The sequence below is a fragment of the Bos mutus genome, chromosome 19, assembly GCF_027580195.1.
Source record: "Bos mutus isolate GX-2022 chromosome 19, NWIPB_WYAK_1.1, whole genome shotgun sequence".
NCBI classification, from domain to species: Eukaryota; Metazoa; Chordata; class Mammalia; order Artiodactyla; family Bovidae; genus Bos; species Bos mutus.
Window position 1 is genome coordinate 32,743,857 of NC_091635.1, and position 16,997 is coordinate 32,760,853.

The following is a 16,997-nucleotide window of genomic DNA, read 5'->3' on the forward strand; positions in this document are numbered from 1 at the left end:
CTGAAGAGGGAACCACTAAAGAGTTGACATTAGCCAAGTGGTCAGGGAATGATCTCCTTTGAGCTGGGCCCTCATTGCTTCCAGATAGGGTTGTCTGATAAAATATAGTATGTCTGCCACTGGACATTTAGGTTGTTCCCATGTCCTGTCTATTGAAAATAGTGCTTCAGTGAGCACTGGGGGACATGTGTCCATTTGAATTACAGTTTTCTCAGGGAGAAGATATGGTACATATGTACAATGGAATATTACTCAGCCACAGAAAGGAATGAAATTGGGTCATTTGTAGGGATATGGATGGACCTAGAGTCTGTCATATAGAGTGAAGAAAGTCAGAAAGAGAAAAACAAATATTGTATATGAACACATGTATGTAGAATCTAGAAAAGTGGTCCAGATGAACCTATTTCCAGGACAGGAATAGAGACTCAGAGACTGGACATGTGGACATGAGGGGGAAGGGGAGGGTGAGACGAATTGGGAGACTAGGATTGACATATTAATATATACATGACTAGGCGTAAAATGGATAGCTAGTAGGAAGCTGCTGTGTAGCACAGGGAGCTCAGCTTGGTGCTCTGAGATGACCTGAGGGTTGAGATGTGGGTTGTGTGGAAGGGAGAGCCAAGAGGGAAGGGATATATGTATACATATAGTTGGTTTCACTTTGTTGTACAGCAGAAACTAACACAACTTTGTAATTATACTTCAATAAAAAAGTACAATATGTCCTATGCAAGATGTGGTACATACTTAAAAAGTTATTTTTTATCGGAAATTCTAATTTAACTGGACTTCCTGTACTTTTGTCAATTCTGCTAACCCTCCCCAGTCGTCCCTGACTTTAGGTCATCATCCATCATGGGTCATCATCACTGTGGCTGGGGAGGCACTTCAGAGACCACCTGGTCTTGTATCTATTTCCAGGAAACCTGCCGTCCACCCCTTTTAGGACAGATAGTTAACAGGTTTAATTTTTCCCCTGAAGATCTGGCTTTCTACCTGTCCTGACCATATTGACATGTAAAGTTGAAGCGATTCCACTTTGAGGTTTGAGGGTCAGCCCTACCTCAGTCTTCCAGAGAATTCATAACTGCTTTTCCCAGAAGAACTGGGACCCTTCATCCCTGGGAACTCAGACATTGGGATCTCATAGCCTCTTTCCAGACATTCCTTTAATTATAGACAGGTTGTAATTTGGTGGGATAGGAAATAGCCAGCTTGGGTTGTGGTGGTGGTTGTTTTTGGGTCATGTGTGGTGAGCATAGTGTGTATGTTTAGAGAAGAAGGTGGGAGACAGTGTGGAAAGTAGGTGTGACATCTCTTTAGACCCATCAATACTCAGATATGCAAACACCTAATTATATAACACCCGAGAAGTTACTGGAGTGAGGTCACTCATCAGACGTCTGTGGTTTATGGGAACGGAGCTGTTCAGAGCATACTCAACTTGGCCCTCAGAGGGCTGATGTCGCACCTCTGATTATGTTGGTTGTTGACTGGGGTTGAACAGGAAGTTGGTTCTCAACAGGGTGAGGATTTTAGATGACTAAATATTTTGGGAAGAAACCCAAAATATTGTCTTGGTTGGCAGACCTCCTAGTTTCAAAGTATGTTAAAAAGGTCATCAGGTTCCCAGCCCATGGGGGTTGTAATATCCGAACTAGGGTAACTAACTCAGATACCCAGCTCAAACTCAAGGAGGAGCTGGGTAAATAAATTAGGGAAAACAGCCTCGGATAACAGGGATACCAGTAATAACAGTAGCTGATATTTATTGAGCTCTGACTTTGTGCTAGGCACTGTTCTGAGTTCCTTAAATATATTTAATTATTCCTTTTTTAAGATTAAACAAATTTTTGTTTTATTTATGTATTTTGGCTACACTGGACGGGTCTTCACTGCTGTGCACGGGCTTTCTCCAGCTGCGGCGAGTGGGGGCTGCTCTCCAGTTGCAGTGTTTGGGCTTCTCACTGTGGTGGCTTCTTGCTGAGCACAGGCTCTGGGCGTGCAGGCCCAGTAGTTGTGGTGCGTGCACTTTTTAGTTGCCCACGCGTGTGGAATCTTCTTGGACTTGAGATCAAACTCGTGTTGCCTGCATTGGCAAGTGTATTCTTATCCACTGTACCACCAGAGAAGTCCTTAATTATTCCTTAACTATTACTCATAATACATTTTTGAAATCAGGGCTATTACTGTTGGAGATGGAGAAATGGAAAACAGACAGCCAGAAAGGTGAAATCATTTATCAAAGGTCACATAGCCAGGATTTACTCCCAGGCAGTCTGGCTCCAGAGTCCACAGGGGCACAGACTCAGTGACAAGTCACACTTCGCCTCTGTTTAGTGCAGAAAAGAAAGAGTGGTGAGGAGTCTGGCAAGCTAAAACAAGTGTGTTCTGACTGAAAGGGGCAGCTATTCCTCAGCCCTAGCTGTTTGAAACCCTATAAAAGACTAAGTTCAGTGTTTCTGGATCTTTTGACTTTTTTTTTTTTCCTGAAGAGAAGAATCATCTGAAATTTTAGGGGGAGAGTCTCCTCGATTAATGTTGCCAGCAATATCAAACGTTTTCTTTATTTGGCTGCGCCAGGTCTTCACTGCAACCTGTGGGATCTTTAGTTGTGGCTTGCAAACTCCTAGTTGCAGCATATGGGATCTAGTTCCCTGGTTGGGAATCGAACCTGGGCTTCAGCATTGGGAGCCTGGAGCCTTAACCACCACTGAACCACCAGGAAACTCCCCAATCAAATTTTTAATGAACATTTGTGTGAACTCTCACCAAGTAGGCTAGACTCTGCTTGTGAATGACCAGCTAATGACCTTTGATTTAAACCACTCAGGACAGATGACTGCTGCTCTAAGGATTTTAACCCCCTCCTTTTAAAAATTAATAGGCTTATTTTGTAAGTTCTGTTTCCTTTGGAGAATGCTCCAGTACTATATTCTTTTGTTGAGAAGATCTTATTTGTAACCAATTCAAATGATTCCTGCTCCATTCCCAACCACCCTGCTCTGTGCTCTCTCCTGATAGAGTGTCCCAAGGGCCCTGACATCCTGGTGGTCTTGCTATCCGTGATGGGGGCCATTCTGCTCATCGGCCTTGCGACTCTGCTCATCTGGAAGCTCCTCATCACCATCCATGACCGGAAGGAGTTTGCTAAATTTGAAGAAGAGAGAGCCAGAGCCAAATGGGACACTGTAAGAGGCCGGGCTGGGCATTTTCTTAAGTTGTTGGTTCAAGAGTCTGAAGTGGAAGTAGTAGATGCTTATTTAGGGAAGGCCAGGTTCAGCCGGCATCATAGTTTCCCAATTAGCCTTTTTCTGGAAGTTGGGAGATGGACTAACTCTCCTATTGTCATTATGCTCCCTGGAAACCATCTGATTCTTTCTCTATGACATCAGTGAGTACCAGCTGAGCACAGATAGGGCTCAGCTCTGCCCTGGAAGCAGGGAAAAGAAAACTTACTCTTGGAGTAAGATAAGACAGACTTGAGAACCCTACATTGAGGACATATAGGAGTCTACTATATACTGATGAAGTCAAAAGCATTAAACATAAACAGAAACAAATGATAACAACCAACATTTGCTGAAGATTTACCATGTACCAGGAACTGTCCTAAATGCTTTTTGTGTGTTAACTTATTTCCTTCCTGTAACAGCCCTATGTGATAGATAACATTATTATTCCCATTTTATAGATAAAGAAACTGAATACAGAGAAATTTAGCAGCTTCCTTGATTATGGGAGGGAACTAGGTTATGATAGAAATTACTTTTTGTATCAGCCTCTTAAAAGAATGCTCCCTGCAGTTTACCCTGATTGAATTTAACCAAACAAGCTTTTAATTGAGAAATTTCTATATACTTAAGCTTACTCTCCTTTGGCTCATGGTCCACATTTTAACTTTTTCCTGGATTTCCAAGTGAATGACTTCACTGAATATCCGAGGTTAGATTGAAAGTTTGTTCCCATCTGATGGTGACCTCAGGCCTTTGAACTCAAGGATTCCAAGAAGTTGAGATGTTTCTGTTCAGACAGTGTAGAAATCCTGACTCTCTGAGGCACATGAGAATGTGTTGTGTTTCTTGAGGCTACCTACCACTAAGGACTATCAGACCTAGTGGGATTTGTCGCTTTTAGAAAATAGTTTGGGAAACCTAGTGAGGGTCTCTTTCCTGATAATGTGACAGTTTGTGGGCAAGGCTTTAGGGATAAGATGAGAACAGATTAAGAATCATTTGAGCAAAAGTGGTCCTCTGTATTCTGACCATCACCTGCTACACCTATTTCTCTGCCTGCGCCCCCTATCACAGTAACAACAAAGAAAATAAGGCAGGCAAAAGGGAGAAAGAGAGTTCAGAAGAGGAGGAGGAAACAGATATTGGCTAAAAGCTAATCTTGAAGGGCTTTGGGATCCCCAAGAGTGATGGGCTGAATTAACCCCTCAGGAATGGTGGAAGGATGGCATGCCATTTTCTCTCTCCTCTTATTTCCTACCCATTCCCTCTGTAAGAGCAAATGTATGAGTATTACAAGCATCACACTGTTCATCGATAGTATGTCAGAGAAGAGTGTTGTGGGTAAACTTCTCAGATAACAAGTAAACCCCCAGGATAGGCAAGAATTGAGGAATTTGCTGTAAGACACTTTTCTGTTCTCTCTGCAGGCCAACAACCCACTGTATAAAGAGGCTACATCCACCTTCACCAACATCACCTACAGGGGCACTTAACGAGCAGTCATCCCAGGATCGCTCTCGGACTGTCCCAGGATTGTGGACGTCTCTGCTCTTATGTTTACAGGGGGCAATACCTGTGGGGCGGGATTGAGGGCTTGGAGTGGGGTGGGTTGGAAGATTGTGGGTCTGTGTGTGTGTGTGATACGTGTGGGGGAGTGTATAATTTAAAACCTGTGTCCCAGATGAGCGAAGCTCCTCAGTCTTTGTCCTCAGAAGGCCTCCTTCCTTCAGGGAGTTTTCCTGCTTAACCTGAGGGTGACCTACATCGCTGAGCAGGTGTTCTTTATTACCTCAGTGGGAAGCCAACTTTCCTTCTCAGGACAGTCTCTTGAAGAGGAGGGCAGGGCCGAGGACTCTCGTTCCAGAGACAGGGACCTTGGTTTACCCTGTATTTCTGGTTCTCAGGCCTGACTCTGAGCAGCTCTGGTGGGAGCTGCTGGGTCTTGAGGCCTTGTTGTGTCACTCGAGCCTCCGTCTCCTGTCCCTTCCCTCAGGCTGAGGGAGACGTTAGGGGAAAGCTGGACCATCAGGCCTGCCTGTCTTTGCTGTCACCTCAACCCAGCAGAGTTCTCTACTAAGGGGAGTCCTTGCTGTCTAGTCTTTGATCTATTGGGAGAAAGGCTGGTGGTGGGGGGCAGGGACATGCATAACCTGGGGTTAAAGTGCCCAGGCTCCCCCATTCATGATCATAACCCTTCTGATTTGCCTTATTGGCAGCTCTACCCTAGAGGTTCCTTTAGAAGTTGTGTGTCACCCTTAGCCAGCATCACTTCTTTGGCTCCCATCCCATCTTTTCACTGCTTATAGACATTTGCTATGTACTAGGAGGGGCTTCCCAGGTGGCCCAGTGGGTAAGGGATCCACCTGCAATGCAGGAGATGCAGAAGGCATGGGTTCAATCCCTGGGTCAGGAAGATCCCTTGGAGGTGGGTATGGCAATCCACTCCAGGATTCTTGCCTCAAGAATCCCATGGACAGAGAAGTCTGGCATCCTACAGTTCATGGGGTCATGGAGTCAGACACAACTGAAGTGACCAAGCATGTACGCTCGCACACATACTGGGAATTTCCCTCATGACCAAAGGCTTTTCCTTCCAGGGAGAGTGCTATGGTTAGAGTCAGAGGTCTGGCCCCACCCTTCAGGCCTTCTGTCCCATGTTCAAGGCACCTCCACACACCCAATTTTGTGCTTCTGTGTGCTATACCCACCCATGGGGCTGACTGCATGTATCTACCTCTTGGGTGTCTTGTGAAGGAATCATTCCCATGGGACTGAGTCTGCTGGGCACACGTGCCAGAGTGGAAGGATGGGCCAGGTGTATCGGCACATGTGCGCCATCCTCCTCTGGGCTGGGCAACCTCATTTGAACTCAGTCTTTAATTTGAGAGGCCACAAGTGGAGTTTTGTTTTTCTCATTGAGACACCTGAAATCAGGACGAGGCTTGCTGAATCTAAAGGAGCAAAAATATAAACACACTTGCATTATATTTGTAATTTTATTTGATGATGAGGAAGAAAATGATGAAAAGCCATATCAACTTGAGCTGGGTGCAGACACTCCCACTTGGCATCATTCATAAGAAGTCGCTACCCCGTTGCTGGGTCTGAAAGGGCTCTCTCATTCTGGGAGCCTGCAGGGTTAGACACATGGATATGCTGGACCTCTCCCAAGGAGGAGGAGGAAAATGGGCTGTGCTTTTTTTTTTCCCCTAGCAAAAGAAGTTGGAGAAGGCAATGGCACCCCACTCCAGTACTTTTGCCTGGAAAATCCCAAGGACGGAGGAGCCTGGTAGGCTGCAGTCCATGGGGTCGCTAAGAGTCGGACACGACTGAGTGACTTCACTTTCACTTTTCACTTTCACGCATTGGAGAAGGAAATGGCAACCCACTCCAGTGTTCTTGCCTTAAGAATCCCAGGGACGGGGGAGCCTGGTGGGCTGCTGTCTATGGGGTCGCACAGAGTCGGACACGACTGAAGTGACTTAGCAGCAGCAGCAGCAAAAGCAGTTGCTCCATCGGTGTTTACATTTGTTCCACATTAACCACCACCACCATTCCCTGAGAAAAAGGGAAGGGCCTATAAAAACAGGGGTCTGATGATCAGAAAATCTAGGTCCTGACCTCAGTGTTGCAGCTAAGGAGCTTTAACCTTAATTAAGGCAAGTCTTCTCCCTGGGGCTCAGTTTTCTAGTTTGAAAAATGATGGATTTGGCCTAGCCAATCTAGGAGGTCTCTGTCAGTATCCACATTCCATAATGCTGGGACTTACTGTGGCATCAAATAGGCAGTCAAGATTCTGTGGGATGTTGATACTGTTTGTTTTTTCATTTGGGAGATCTGGCTCTGGCAAGAGCAGGTGGCATCCCATATCACCTTTCTCAACGAAAAAAGCCTCATTCTACCTTCTCTGAGAACACCCTTTTCCAACTTTTGTTAGCAGTTACATCTCCTGATACAGCACTTAAAACTCCACTTAGTTATTATTTCTTTTTTCACTTTGCACATGGTTTAATCCATGTATTGGGGAAGAGGAATCCATAAGAAACTAGCTGAAATGTGTGTTCTGTATCCATTCCTAAGAATGGGGCAGATATCTGAGCCCCGTGTCACTCATGGATTACTCCTTCCCGTAGGAAATGGTAATGTTGTAGAGGGATAAATGGGAAGAGACGATTATAAATCCAGGAAGTTTAGAATCTAATTCTAACTGTTGGCTCCTGAGAAATGACTCCATTGACGTGGCAGTCATTTTCTTTAAATAAGATGGTTTATATGAAGAAACGGTACCAAAGGAGGAGAAAACTGTATTCTAAGGAGGAAAAAATTAGTAGGAATCTTTCTGAGCTTCTGGAATAAGGCTTACAGGCTTTGAAGATCAGTACATTTGTATGTGGGGAGAAACCATAGCTGTGTTCATGAGCTAGCAAACAGCAGTCAGTTTTGACGTCAGGGGGAAATAGGGTGACACAGAATCGGACACGACTGAAGCGACTTAGCAGCAAGAGCAGCAGGGTGAACCCCTAAATAGTATTTTAGTATCAGAAAACACAGCCCAAAGAAGTTATTTGTTCTGAGCTCTTTTGGAGATATTTTACGTTCAATCTCAGGGTCTGTGGACAAAAATGGGAAACTTTGAACATTGCTGACAAGTTGTCACCTAAGGAGTCAAGTTCTTTACCTCTCAGATATTCCTAGACCATCCATGATTTCAAGATATTTCTCTTTGTTAAGTATTCCTGGTTGACCTAAATGCCTTCCTGACTTTCTAACCACCTCCTCTGTCTGAGTTGTGCAACAGTGAATTAAATGTGCTTTCCAAAAAGAATTGGCCTAAGGCTCCTCAGCGCTTCCTGTGCTGTTATTTCTGTTTCCTTTGGGTGAATAAAGTGACATTGCCTCACAAATGATTATTTTAGAGCAAACATGTTTCCAAATGTAACAGAATGACGATGACTCCAGGAACTGAAGTTAGTTTCCGAATCTAGAGCTTTTGTTTAGATGTGAATCACATTTTCAAAATGAGTAGGTTTTTACTGGTCTAAGAGAGTTTTTTGGTTTTGGGGTTTTTTTGGGGGGATTTTTTTTTTTAATTGGGGATTTCTTAGAACCTTGTATAACTTCAACAGAAGGGACTGTCAATTTAGGTTTTGTTTGCTGGAGGCATAAATTAGTAAAGTAAAGGCTTAATGGCAAATTATTTACAGGACCATGTAAATGCCCAGCTTTAAGACAATGGATCTCAAAGTGTCAGCCCTAGGACCAGAGGAGGTAATCCCTGTGGTGATTCTGTTGCATGGTCAAGTTTGAGAACTACTGTTTTAAGGAATCACATACTTACCTTTTCTGGCTTAGAAAGAAATTTACAATAAGTCAGCTCTGCTGCTAAAAGATTAAGAACATACCTTGGCTGATAGATTAAGAAAACCAAGTATGTACTCACAGAAAACGAAAGTCTACTTTCAGTCCATTTTCCAAGTTAAATAGTCACAGGCTTGTTCACTCACAGCCACAAATTCCCATGAAAAACTAAAAGAAGTAATAGATCAGAATCTCAGAGGGAAAAACAGCTAACAGAATACTTGGCAGGCATCAAAGAAAACCTTTCGTGTACCAAGCTGAAACAAGAAGATACTCTTACATATACCTATGGCTGATCATGTTGATGTATGGCATAAACAAACACAGTATTGTAAAGTAATTATCCCTCAATTAAAAATAAGTAAAAATAGAATACTCTTACAGCATTTGTTTATAGGCGACAGGATCAAAATCTTAAATATTAATATTATCATACTCTAGGATGTCAGAATAAGACTTTAGAACTTGTAACTTTATTTTTCGCTATTTAAAATTTACTGAGCACTGAGAGTGTGGCATTGAAATACTTTACAGAACACTTATAATCCTTGCCTTTGAGTTTTACATTCCTTACTTGAAAAAAAAAGCACAATGCAGTACATGACATCATTAAAAGATTATGTGAACTCAGACTGAGTCCTTTTATGGTGAAATTTTGTAAGATTCACTGTGTTTTATTTATGTCATGCTAACTGATGACTAAGTATCTGGGTGAAAATGGAGGACTTGATGTGAAAATGAACTGGGTAGCAATATGTCAAATCATATCTATAAGCCTTGACCTCTATAGCCTGAATTATTTGATAATAGCCATCTAATGACCACTGGGACCAATCACAAGCAGATTGTCTTGGAATTACGATACCCTCATTTTTCACAATGATGTAAGGAAACAATAATATATGTTTGCAGTAAGCCATTTAATACTTGAAACTAATTTCTCTTTGGTTTTGTAATGTATATCTGGATATATGTTTCCCTAATTTGTTTTAGTTTGACTAATGCGCACAAGGAGGCAGTTTTAAATGTTTTCATTGGGGTTGACCATATTGTTAAATAAAATTTTAAAAATCCACTACTGTGGGTATCCAAGAATGGATTGTATGTGAAAGGAAAATTATAGATCAGGAACATGATGGTGTTCCTTGCAGTTCCTAATGTCATAGTGATGTCTCCAGCCTCTTACATAGAGAAAATATTTTTTGTTAGCTCTATATTTTCTGACAATACATTAAGGAATGAAGAATATAAATATTGGGTTGACCAATATGTTCATTCAGCTTTTCCCATAACATCTTATGGAAAAGTCCAAACAAAATTTTTAGCCAACCCAATGTCTAGAGAGCAACATTTAGGAGATTTAAGAGCCCTTAGGCAAAACCACCATTGTAAATTATTCTCTAGGAGTATCCCTGAAAAGAACTTTGAAAGGAAAAAGTTTTACAATTCACTGTGTTTTACCCAATATATCAGTTGGATTTTCTTGTGACTCACTCCATTGGCATGATTCTTTAGAGAGGTCAGAGTGATGCCTGTATAAAAATCATTTGTTGGCTGATGGAAATACTTTGTTAAGTAATAGGAAAAATGTTGACGGATATATGCTAGACTTTACTTTTCCTGACCCTTGTAATCATCCATTGTGACAGAGATTGCTACTTGTGCCCGTTATCTGTTATCACCATTCTCACATTGTATTAGGATTCTTAATTTTTAGTCAGACACATGGTTGCTCACAAAAAATACAGCTGGGTGTGCAATGGTCATCTCTTTGGCAGTGAGATGTTAATGAAGGGGGTACACACAACTTTCAGCAAGTGCTGTTTAAGGGAGGGAGCGTGCCTTTCTTCTCTTCCTTCTTCCTGCAGGCTGATACGTAGAGATGATAGCAAGACTCTAACCAGACATCATGGATCAAGATGTGACCTAGGGATTATATTAGTTATCTGTTGTTGCATAACAAATGACCACACGATTTTAGCAGTGTAAAACAACAAACATTACGTTAAAGTTCTGTGTTCAGGAATTTAAGAATGGCTTAGCTGGGTGGTTCTTGCTCAGAGTCTCTCTTGAGGTTGTAGTCAAGCTGTTGGCCAGAGCTACAGTCAACTGAAGACTCAAAGGGGCTGCAGGATCCATTTCCAAGATGGCTTATTCACACGGCTGTTGGCAAGAGGCATCGGTTCCATACTGGCTATTAACAATAGGACATTTCCATAGGACTGCTTGAGGGTTCACAAGACATGCCATCTGGCTTCTTCGCAAGTGAGTAATCCAAGAGAAAGCATGGAGAAAGCTGCAGTGTCTTTTATTACCCTCTCTTTGTAAATGTCACATAATCACTTCTGCCGTACTCTTCATTATAAATAGCTTACTAAATCTAGCCCACGTCCAAGTGGAGGGAAGTAGATGCCACTTCTTTATTTACTTATTTGGCTGCATTGGGTCTTAGTTGCAGTATGTGGCATCCTTGCTGTGTGATGTGGGATCTTCTGTTGTACGTGAACTCCAGGTGGTGCTGGTGGTAAAGAACCTGCCCGCTAGTGCTGGAGACATCCCTGGGTTGGGAAGGCTTGATCCCTGGGTTGGGAAGATCCCTGGAAGAGGGCATGGCAGCCCACTGCAGTATTCTTGCCTGGAGAATCCCCATGGACAGAGGAGCCTGGTGGGCTACAGTCCATAGGGTCACAAAGAGTCAGACATGACTGAAGTGACTTAGCACATGCAACTCTGTAGTTGCAGGGGCAAGCTTAGTTGCTTTGTGGCATGTGAATTTAGCTTCCCGAAGTCCCTAGATGCCACTTCTTGAACAGAAGAGTACTGTGGTAGACAAAACCATTGCCTATGACCACTCCCACCCCCCAGCCAAAAATATCCTTATCTTAATCTCCAGAACCAGTGAATATGCTACTTTTCATGTGATAAATTTTTAAGGTTCTGGCAGGTGGGTGCAGAGACCTACTTGTCTTGTATGTAAGTTCCCTTGCTTATTAAACTTTCCATCTACCAAGGTGGAATGGTCTGCCTCTTTCTTTGGTCTCTCCCTACTCTTCATGTAAGACAGCTGGTTTCAGATTTCACCTGGGACACTCTCAAGGTTGCAAACTAACAAGCATCAGCTCAAGTCCAGAGTCTTAGCCTTTAAATACCTCTAGGGGCAGATAGGCTTCTTGGGTGAATTCCTTATATACTTGAGTACAATACTTCTCAGTCTGAAGTCCTGTGAACTAAAGAAAAAAGCTATATGCTTCCTTCATACAACAACCAATGTAAAATGGTGGGACAGGTGGGATAACTGCTACAGTCACTCCTGTTCCAACAGGCAGAAAGAGGAGATGCACAGATGTTCATAGCAATTCTGAAATTCATTCAGGTACAGGTCTGCAGACCCACCTTCAAGGCCTCAGAACAATTCTCCATGGCTCGATGTTTTACCCTCTAGGCTGTCAGTTGTTATCGTTCAGTTGCTCAGTCATGTCCGACTCTCTGCAACCCCATGAACTGCAGCTCACAGGCTTCCCTGTCCTTCACTATCTCCTGGCATTTGCTCAAACTCATGTTCATTGAGTCGATGGTACCATCCAACCATCTCATCCTCTGTTTCCCCCTTCTCCTTCTGCCCTCAATCTTTCCCAGCATCATGGTCTTTTTCAATGAGTTGACTCCTTGAATCAGGTGGTCAAAGCACTGGAGCTTTAGTTTCAGCATCAGCCCTTCCAATGAATATTCAGGGTTGATTTCCTTTTGGATTAACTGGTTTGATCTCCTTGCTGTCCAAGGGACTCTCAAGAGTCTTCTCCAGCACCATAGTTCAAAAGCATCGATTCTTGGGTACTCAGCCTTCTTTATGGTGCAACTCTCACATCCATACATTACTGGAAAAACCATAGCTTTGACTATATATATGAACCTTTGTCAGCAAAGTAATCTCTGCTTTTTAATATGCTGTCTAGGTTGGTCATAGCTTTTCTTCCAAGGAGCAAGTGTCTTTTAATTTTTGGCTGCAGTCACCATCCACAGTGATTTTTGTCTTGCTTAGTCAACTATTATTCAGGGATTTTCTGTTACTGGCAAAGGAATCTAATCCTAATATATACTTGGTGCTATTTGAAGTCTATGAAACTGACTAATACAGTATCTAACTAGCTCATCAATAGATTCAATGCTAAAAAACCTACAAGTGTTCAAGATTTTTAAAATAGTCACAGTCTGTTGATCAGCATACAGATTGAAGCCATTGCAATTCTTACAAATCAGAAATTGAATCTTTATGAATAAGTGGAAAATGGGATGAGTCATTAACACAGATGACTGTAAACAATGTGGGTGGTGGGGAAGTAGGGAATGCAGAGTTTACAAAAATAAAAAAACATGGTCTCAGCACTCAGATTACATAGAGACTATTTAGAGAGATAAACTGTATATACTTTAAAAGTACTAAAGAATAATATTCCATTGTATGTGTATATATATATATATATATATATCACATCATTATCCATTCCTCTGCTGATGGACATTTAGGTTGCTTCCATGTCCTGGCTATTGTAACTAGCGCTACAATGGACACTGGGGTGCGTGCGTCTTTTGAAATTATAGTGTTCTCTGGGTGTATGCCCAAGAGTGGGACTGCTGGGACTTATGGCAGTTTGAACCATAAAATGGAACAAAATTATGCCATTTGCAGAGATGTGGATGGACCTAGCGATTGTCAGAGCAAAGTAAGTCAGAAAAACAAATATATATTAATGCATACATGTGGAAATGAGAAAAATGGTACAGATGAACCTATCTACAAGGCAGAAATAGAGACACAGACGCAGAGGGAAAAAACATATGGACACCAAGGGGGAAAAGGGAGGGTGGGATGAATTGGGAGGTTGGAATTGACATATATACACCACTATTTATAAAACAGATAACCAATGAGAAGATACTTTACAGCACAGGCAACTCTACTCAATGCTCTTGTGGTGACCTAAATGGGACGAAAATCCAAAAAAGTGGGGATACATGTATAGGTACTGTTGACTCATTTTGTTGTACAGCAGAAAATAACACAACACTGTAAAGAAACTATACTCCAGTAAATTTTTAAAAAAAAAAGTACTAAAGAACGCCTATAGAGCAGAGTTTAAGACATAAATGAGCATAGCAGTATCACTGAAGAAATTAATTATGGTAACATACTGACTACTACATACATTTTTGAATTATCATGATCCTGGGAAAACTGAGGCTTAGACAGCATGGGTAATTTGCCCCACTGCATACAGTAAATAAGTAAGACTTGAATTTGAACAGATGTGTCTCTAAAGCCCTTGATGTTCACCACATGTAAGTAATGGAAAGCTCAGGTTGGATCAATGTGAACAATTTTACCTACATGTTTGTAAAGAAAGATACTTTAAATCGTGGGTTTTTTGGGTTTTTAAAAACACTCTTTGCTTGAAGGCATTTACAACTAGAGTTTAACAAAACTTAAAAATGATTAATTTCATCCAATTGGATTTACACAACGTTTTAGGGACTACCTGAGGAAAGCCAGGAACAGAGGACTAACGCTGCTTGCGTCAATTCTTTCACCAATTATCATCTGCAGCCTGCATAAAAAGTTGATTTTCGTAGAAAAACAAAGTATCTCTTCCAAAAGCAGGGTTAGTCCTTTGAAGGGCAGGCTGGAACAAACTTCAGTAAGGTTGTGGGACAATGGCTTCGAGCCACTGTCCACTAATAAGTACTAGAAGCAAAGTTGGATGGAACATTTTAGCAGAAAGGGAGGGCCGGAGGTATTCAAAGGATGGATAGAAGATAACATTGAAATGGGACCAGATGGGGTGGGACAGCATACCAGAAAATGAACGGAACTGCCAGAAGAACAGAGAGCGTGCAGGATGGAGGGAGAAATCCAGGCTCTTGGTGTGCAGAGATGAGCCCCGCCACTCTTGTCCAGGCCGCCGAGCCCTGTCCGGGTGAGGTCACAGGCCCTTATGAAGGTCACAGGCCCTTGTGAGGTGGGGCAGATGGGTGTGGCCGTAGCGCTGTCCTGTCCGCGCTAAGGCGGCGGCGATCAGCCGCTCCCTGGAGCCCCGGAGCCCCTGAGCCCCTGCAAAGTGGCGGCGGCAGTGGCAGCCAAGGTAGCCTGGGTCCCGCGATTGCTCAGCGCGGGCGGCTCAGTGGGCGGAGCATCGAGCGCTGTCAGGTGACCCAGGGGCGGGGCCTCGCTGCAAGGGGCCTCGGGAAGGGAGGCGGAGCTAGAGCGTCGTGCTGAGCTAGGGCTGCGGGGTGGAGGGGTCTGTGTGCGGATGGGCAGACAGCTGAGGGGACGAGGGACAGATTGGGGAGCCATAGTGGGTGATGGTGGGACCTTCAGGTGACAGAGGTGGGAGAGAAGACCTGCTGAGGCGATGGGAAGGAAGGGCCTCTGAGGCTGAGGGAGAGAAGAGTATCACGTGGTGTGAGGGACAAAGTAGAACAGTTCCAGAGTTGGGCGAAAGTTCCAGAAAGGGCAGTGAGGGACGAGCCGGACAGTCAAGGTGCAGAGTGAGAGATGACTGGGCCGGAGCCGGCGGCCCCTCAGCAATGGTGGTGGTTCTGGAAGGGTGGCAGTCACTGTGCTGGGGGACTTTAATGCTTCTTCTCAGACGGTTGGGCCTCCGTTGGAGCACTTGTTTCCGTCTTGCGGGATGATTTTCTTGTCTACTTGTTTGCTTACTTTATCCCTGCTGCTAAGTTGCTTCAGTCGTGTCCGACTCTGTGCGATCCCATAGACGGCAGCTTAGAGAAGTAAACTAGAGCAGGGCCTGTTAGAATCCTCTACAGCGCTGCGTTCTGCGTGAAGTGGATTTTCACTTAATGTTTGTTATAAACAAAGGCAGCTAGTGGGGGAGGTGTTGATACAAGTTTCATGTTAGTAGCAGTAGATGCAGTGACGTGGTTGTAAGATTGTAGTTAATGGACGTCTGCCGTCAACAAAACGGAGAGTGAGCAAGTGAGTGAGGCGTCTCGTGAGGGGTGGTGTGAAAGGAAAGAGTGGAAGGTGCTATAGGAGGGGTTGACACCCTTAGAAGCAGCCAGTTACTCTGTGAAGATGGTGATAATTCACCAAGGGAGAAGGTGCAACGGTGGAAGCGCAATGTCAACCTAAAGGCACGAAACAAAATTAAGCCTTGTTTTGGACTTTCGGAGTCAGAATCTCTTTGTTTTCTGCCTCAGCTCTGCTTCTTGGTTTACTGAGAAGCAATGGAATTTTGTAAAACTATCCTGGACTTTGGTTTCCCGGGTGGCTCAGTGGCAAAGAACCTGCCTGGTGATGCAAGAAATGCGGGTTTGATATCTGGGTGGGCAAGAGCCCCTGGCTCACAAATGAGTTGGACACCACGTAGTGGCTAAATAATAACACAATATTCATGAACTTGCGAGTCAGAGATCTGAAGTTTGCTAGTATGTATTTTCTTCTGTACTTTGTGTGGGCAAATCAGTCTCTCTCTGTGTTAGTTTCATCATGTGTAATGAATAATTAAGGGGTTAGACTGGAAAGGTTTGTTCATTCTAGCAGTGTTATGGATTCTGTGATTTCGTGTAACATTACCTGCCCCCAAGCCCTTAATCATATGTGTTCCCCCCCAATTCCATTAAAATATTTATTTAATTGACAATATTTTACAGAAATAAGAGCAGTTTTTCTTTAATACAGATAGGTATATTTATCTATTCATATATTTATATTTCTCTTTTTACTAAATTGAAGCATATCAAATTGTTTTCCCTAAAACTGTAGTGCAAAAAGGAATGGTAGGAAAGAAATAAATACTGAAATATGTTCATCATTAAGTTATAACCAAGGGCCTTCTGAATCTCAGCAAGGTATATGGTTTGGAGAAAGAACATGCGATTTGGAGCCAGGAGACCTGGCCTGCACTGTCTACTTGCTTTGTGTCATAGGCATATTTCTCAATAACTCTGAATCTCAGTTCTCCACCTTGAAAACAGGAATGGTATTAATTAGTGTTTTGATTTTCTTAGGACGCATACCCAGCAGTGGAATTGCTGGATTGTGTTATATTTTTATGTGGGGAACTTCATATTGTTTTCCATAGTGGCTGTACCAATTTACAATCCCAGGAACAGTGTACTTGGCTACCCTTTTCTCCACATGCTCACCAACATTTGTTATTTGTAAACTTTGGTGATAGTCATTCTGACAGGTATGAGGTGTCTGGGCTATACTCACTTCTTCCACTCTCCTAAATGACTATTTTATAATAATGCCACTCTCTGCAGACCTCCAGCTCACCATCTCATCTTCATTCTCTGTTGATTACTTTGCTTCCTGTTTCACTAAGAAGACCAAAACAATCAGATGATTTCCACAAGCTCCCATTACCAGATCTACTC

General features: G+C 43.0%; 1 protein-coding gene across 1 annotated transcript in view; it reads left to right on the top strand.

The window, feature by feature from the left end:
- The window catches only part of ITGB3 (integrin subunit beta 3), a 63,158-nt gene extending 53,928 nt beyond the window's left edge, over positions 1-9,230 (top strand). Inside the window, exons 14-15 of the mRNA XM_070390021.1 lie at positions 3,031-3,197; positions 4,670-9,230. Coding sequence (XP_070246122.1) covers positions 3,031-3,197; positions 4,670-4,735 — 233 coding nt within the window. The 3' untranslated portion in view covers positions 4,736-9,230. The remainder of the gene's footprint in view (positions 1-3,030; positions 3,198-4,669) is intronic.
- Positions 9,231-16,997: the final 7,767 nt, after the last annotated feature.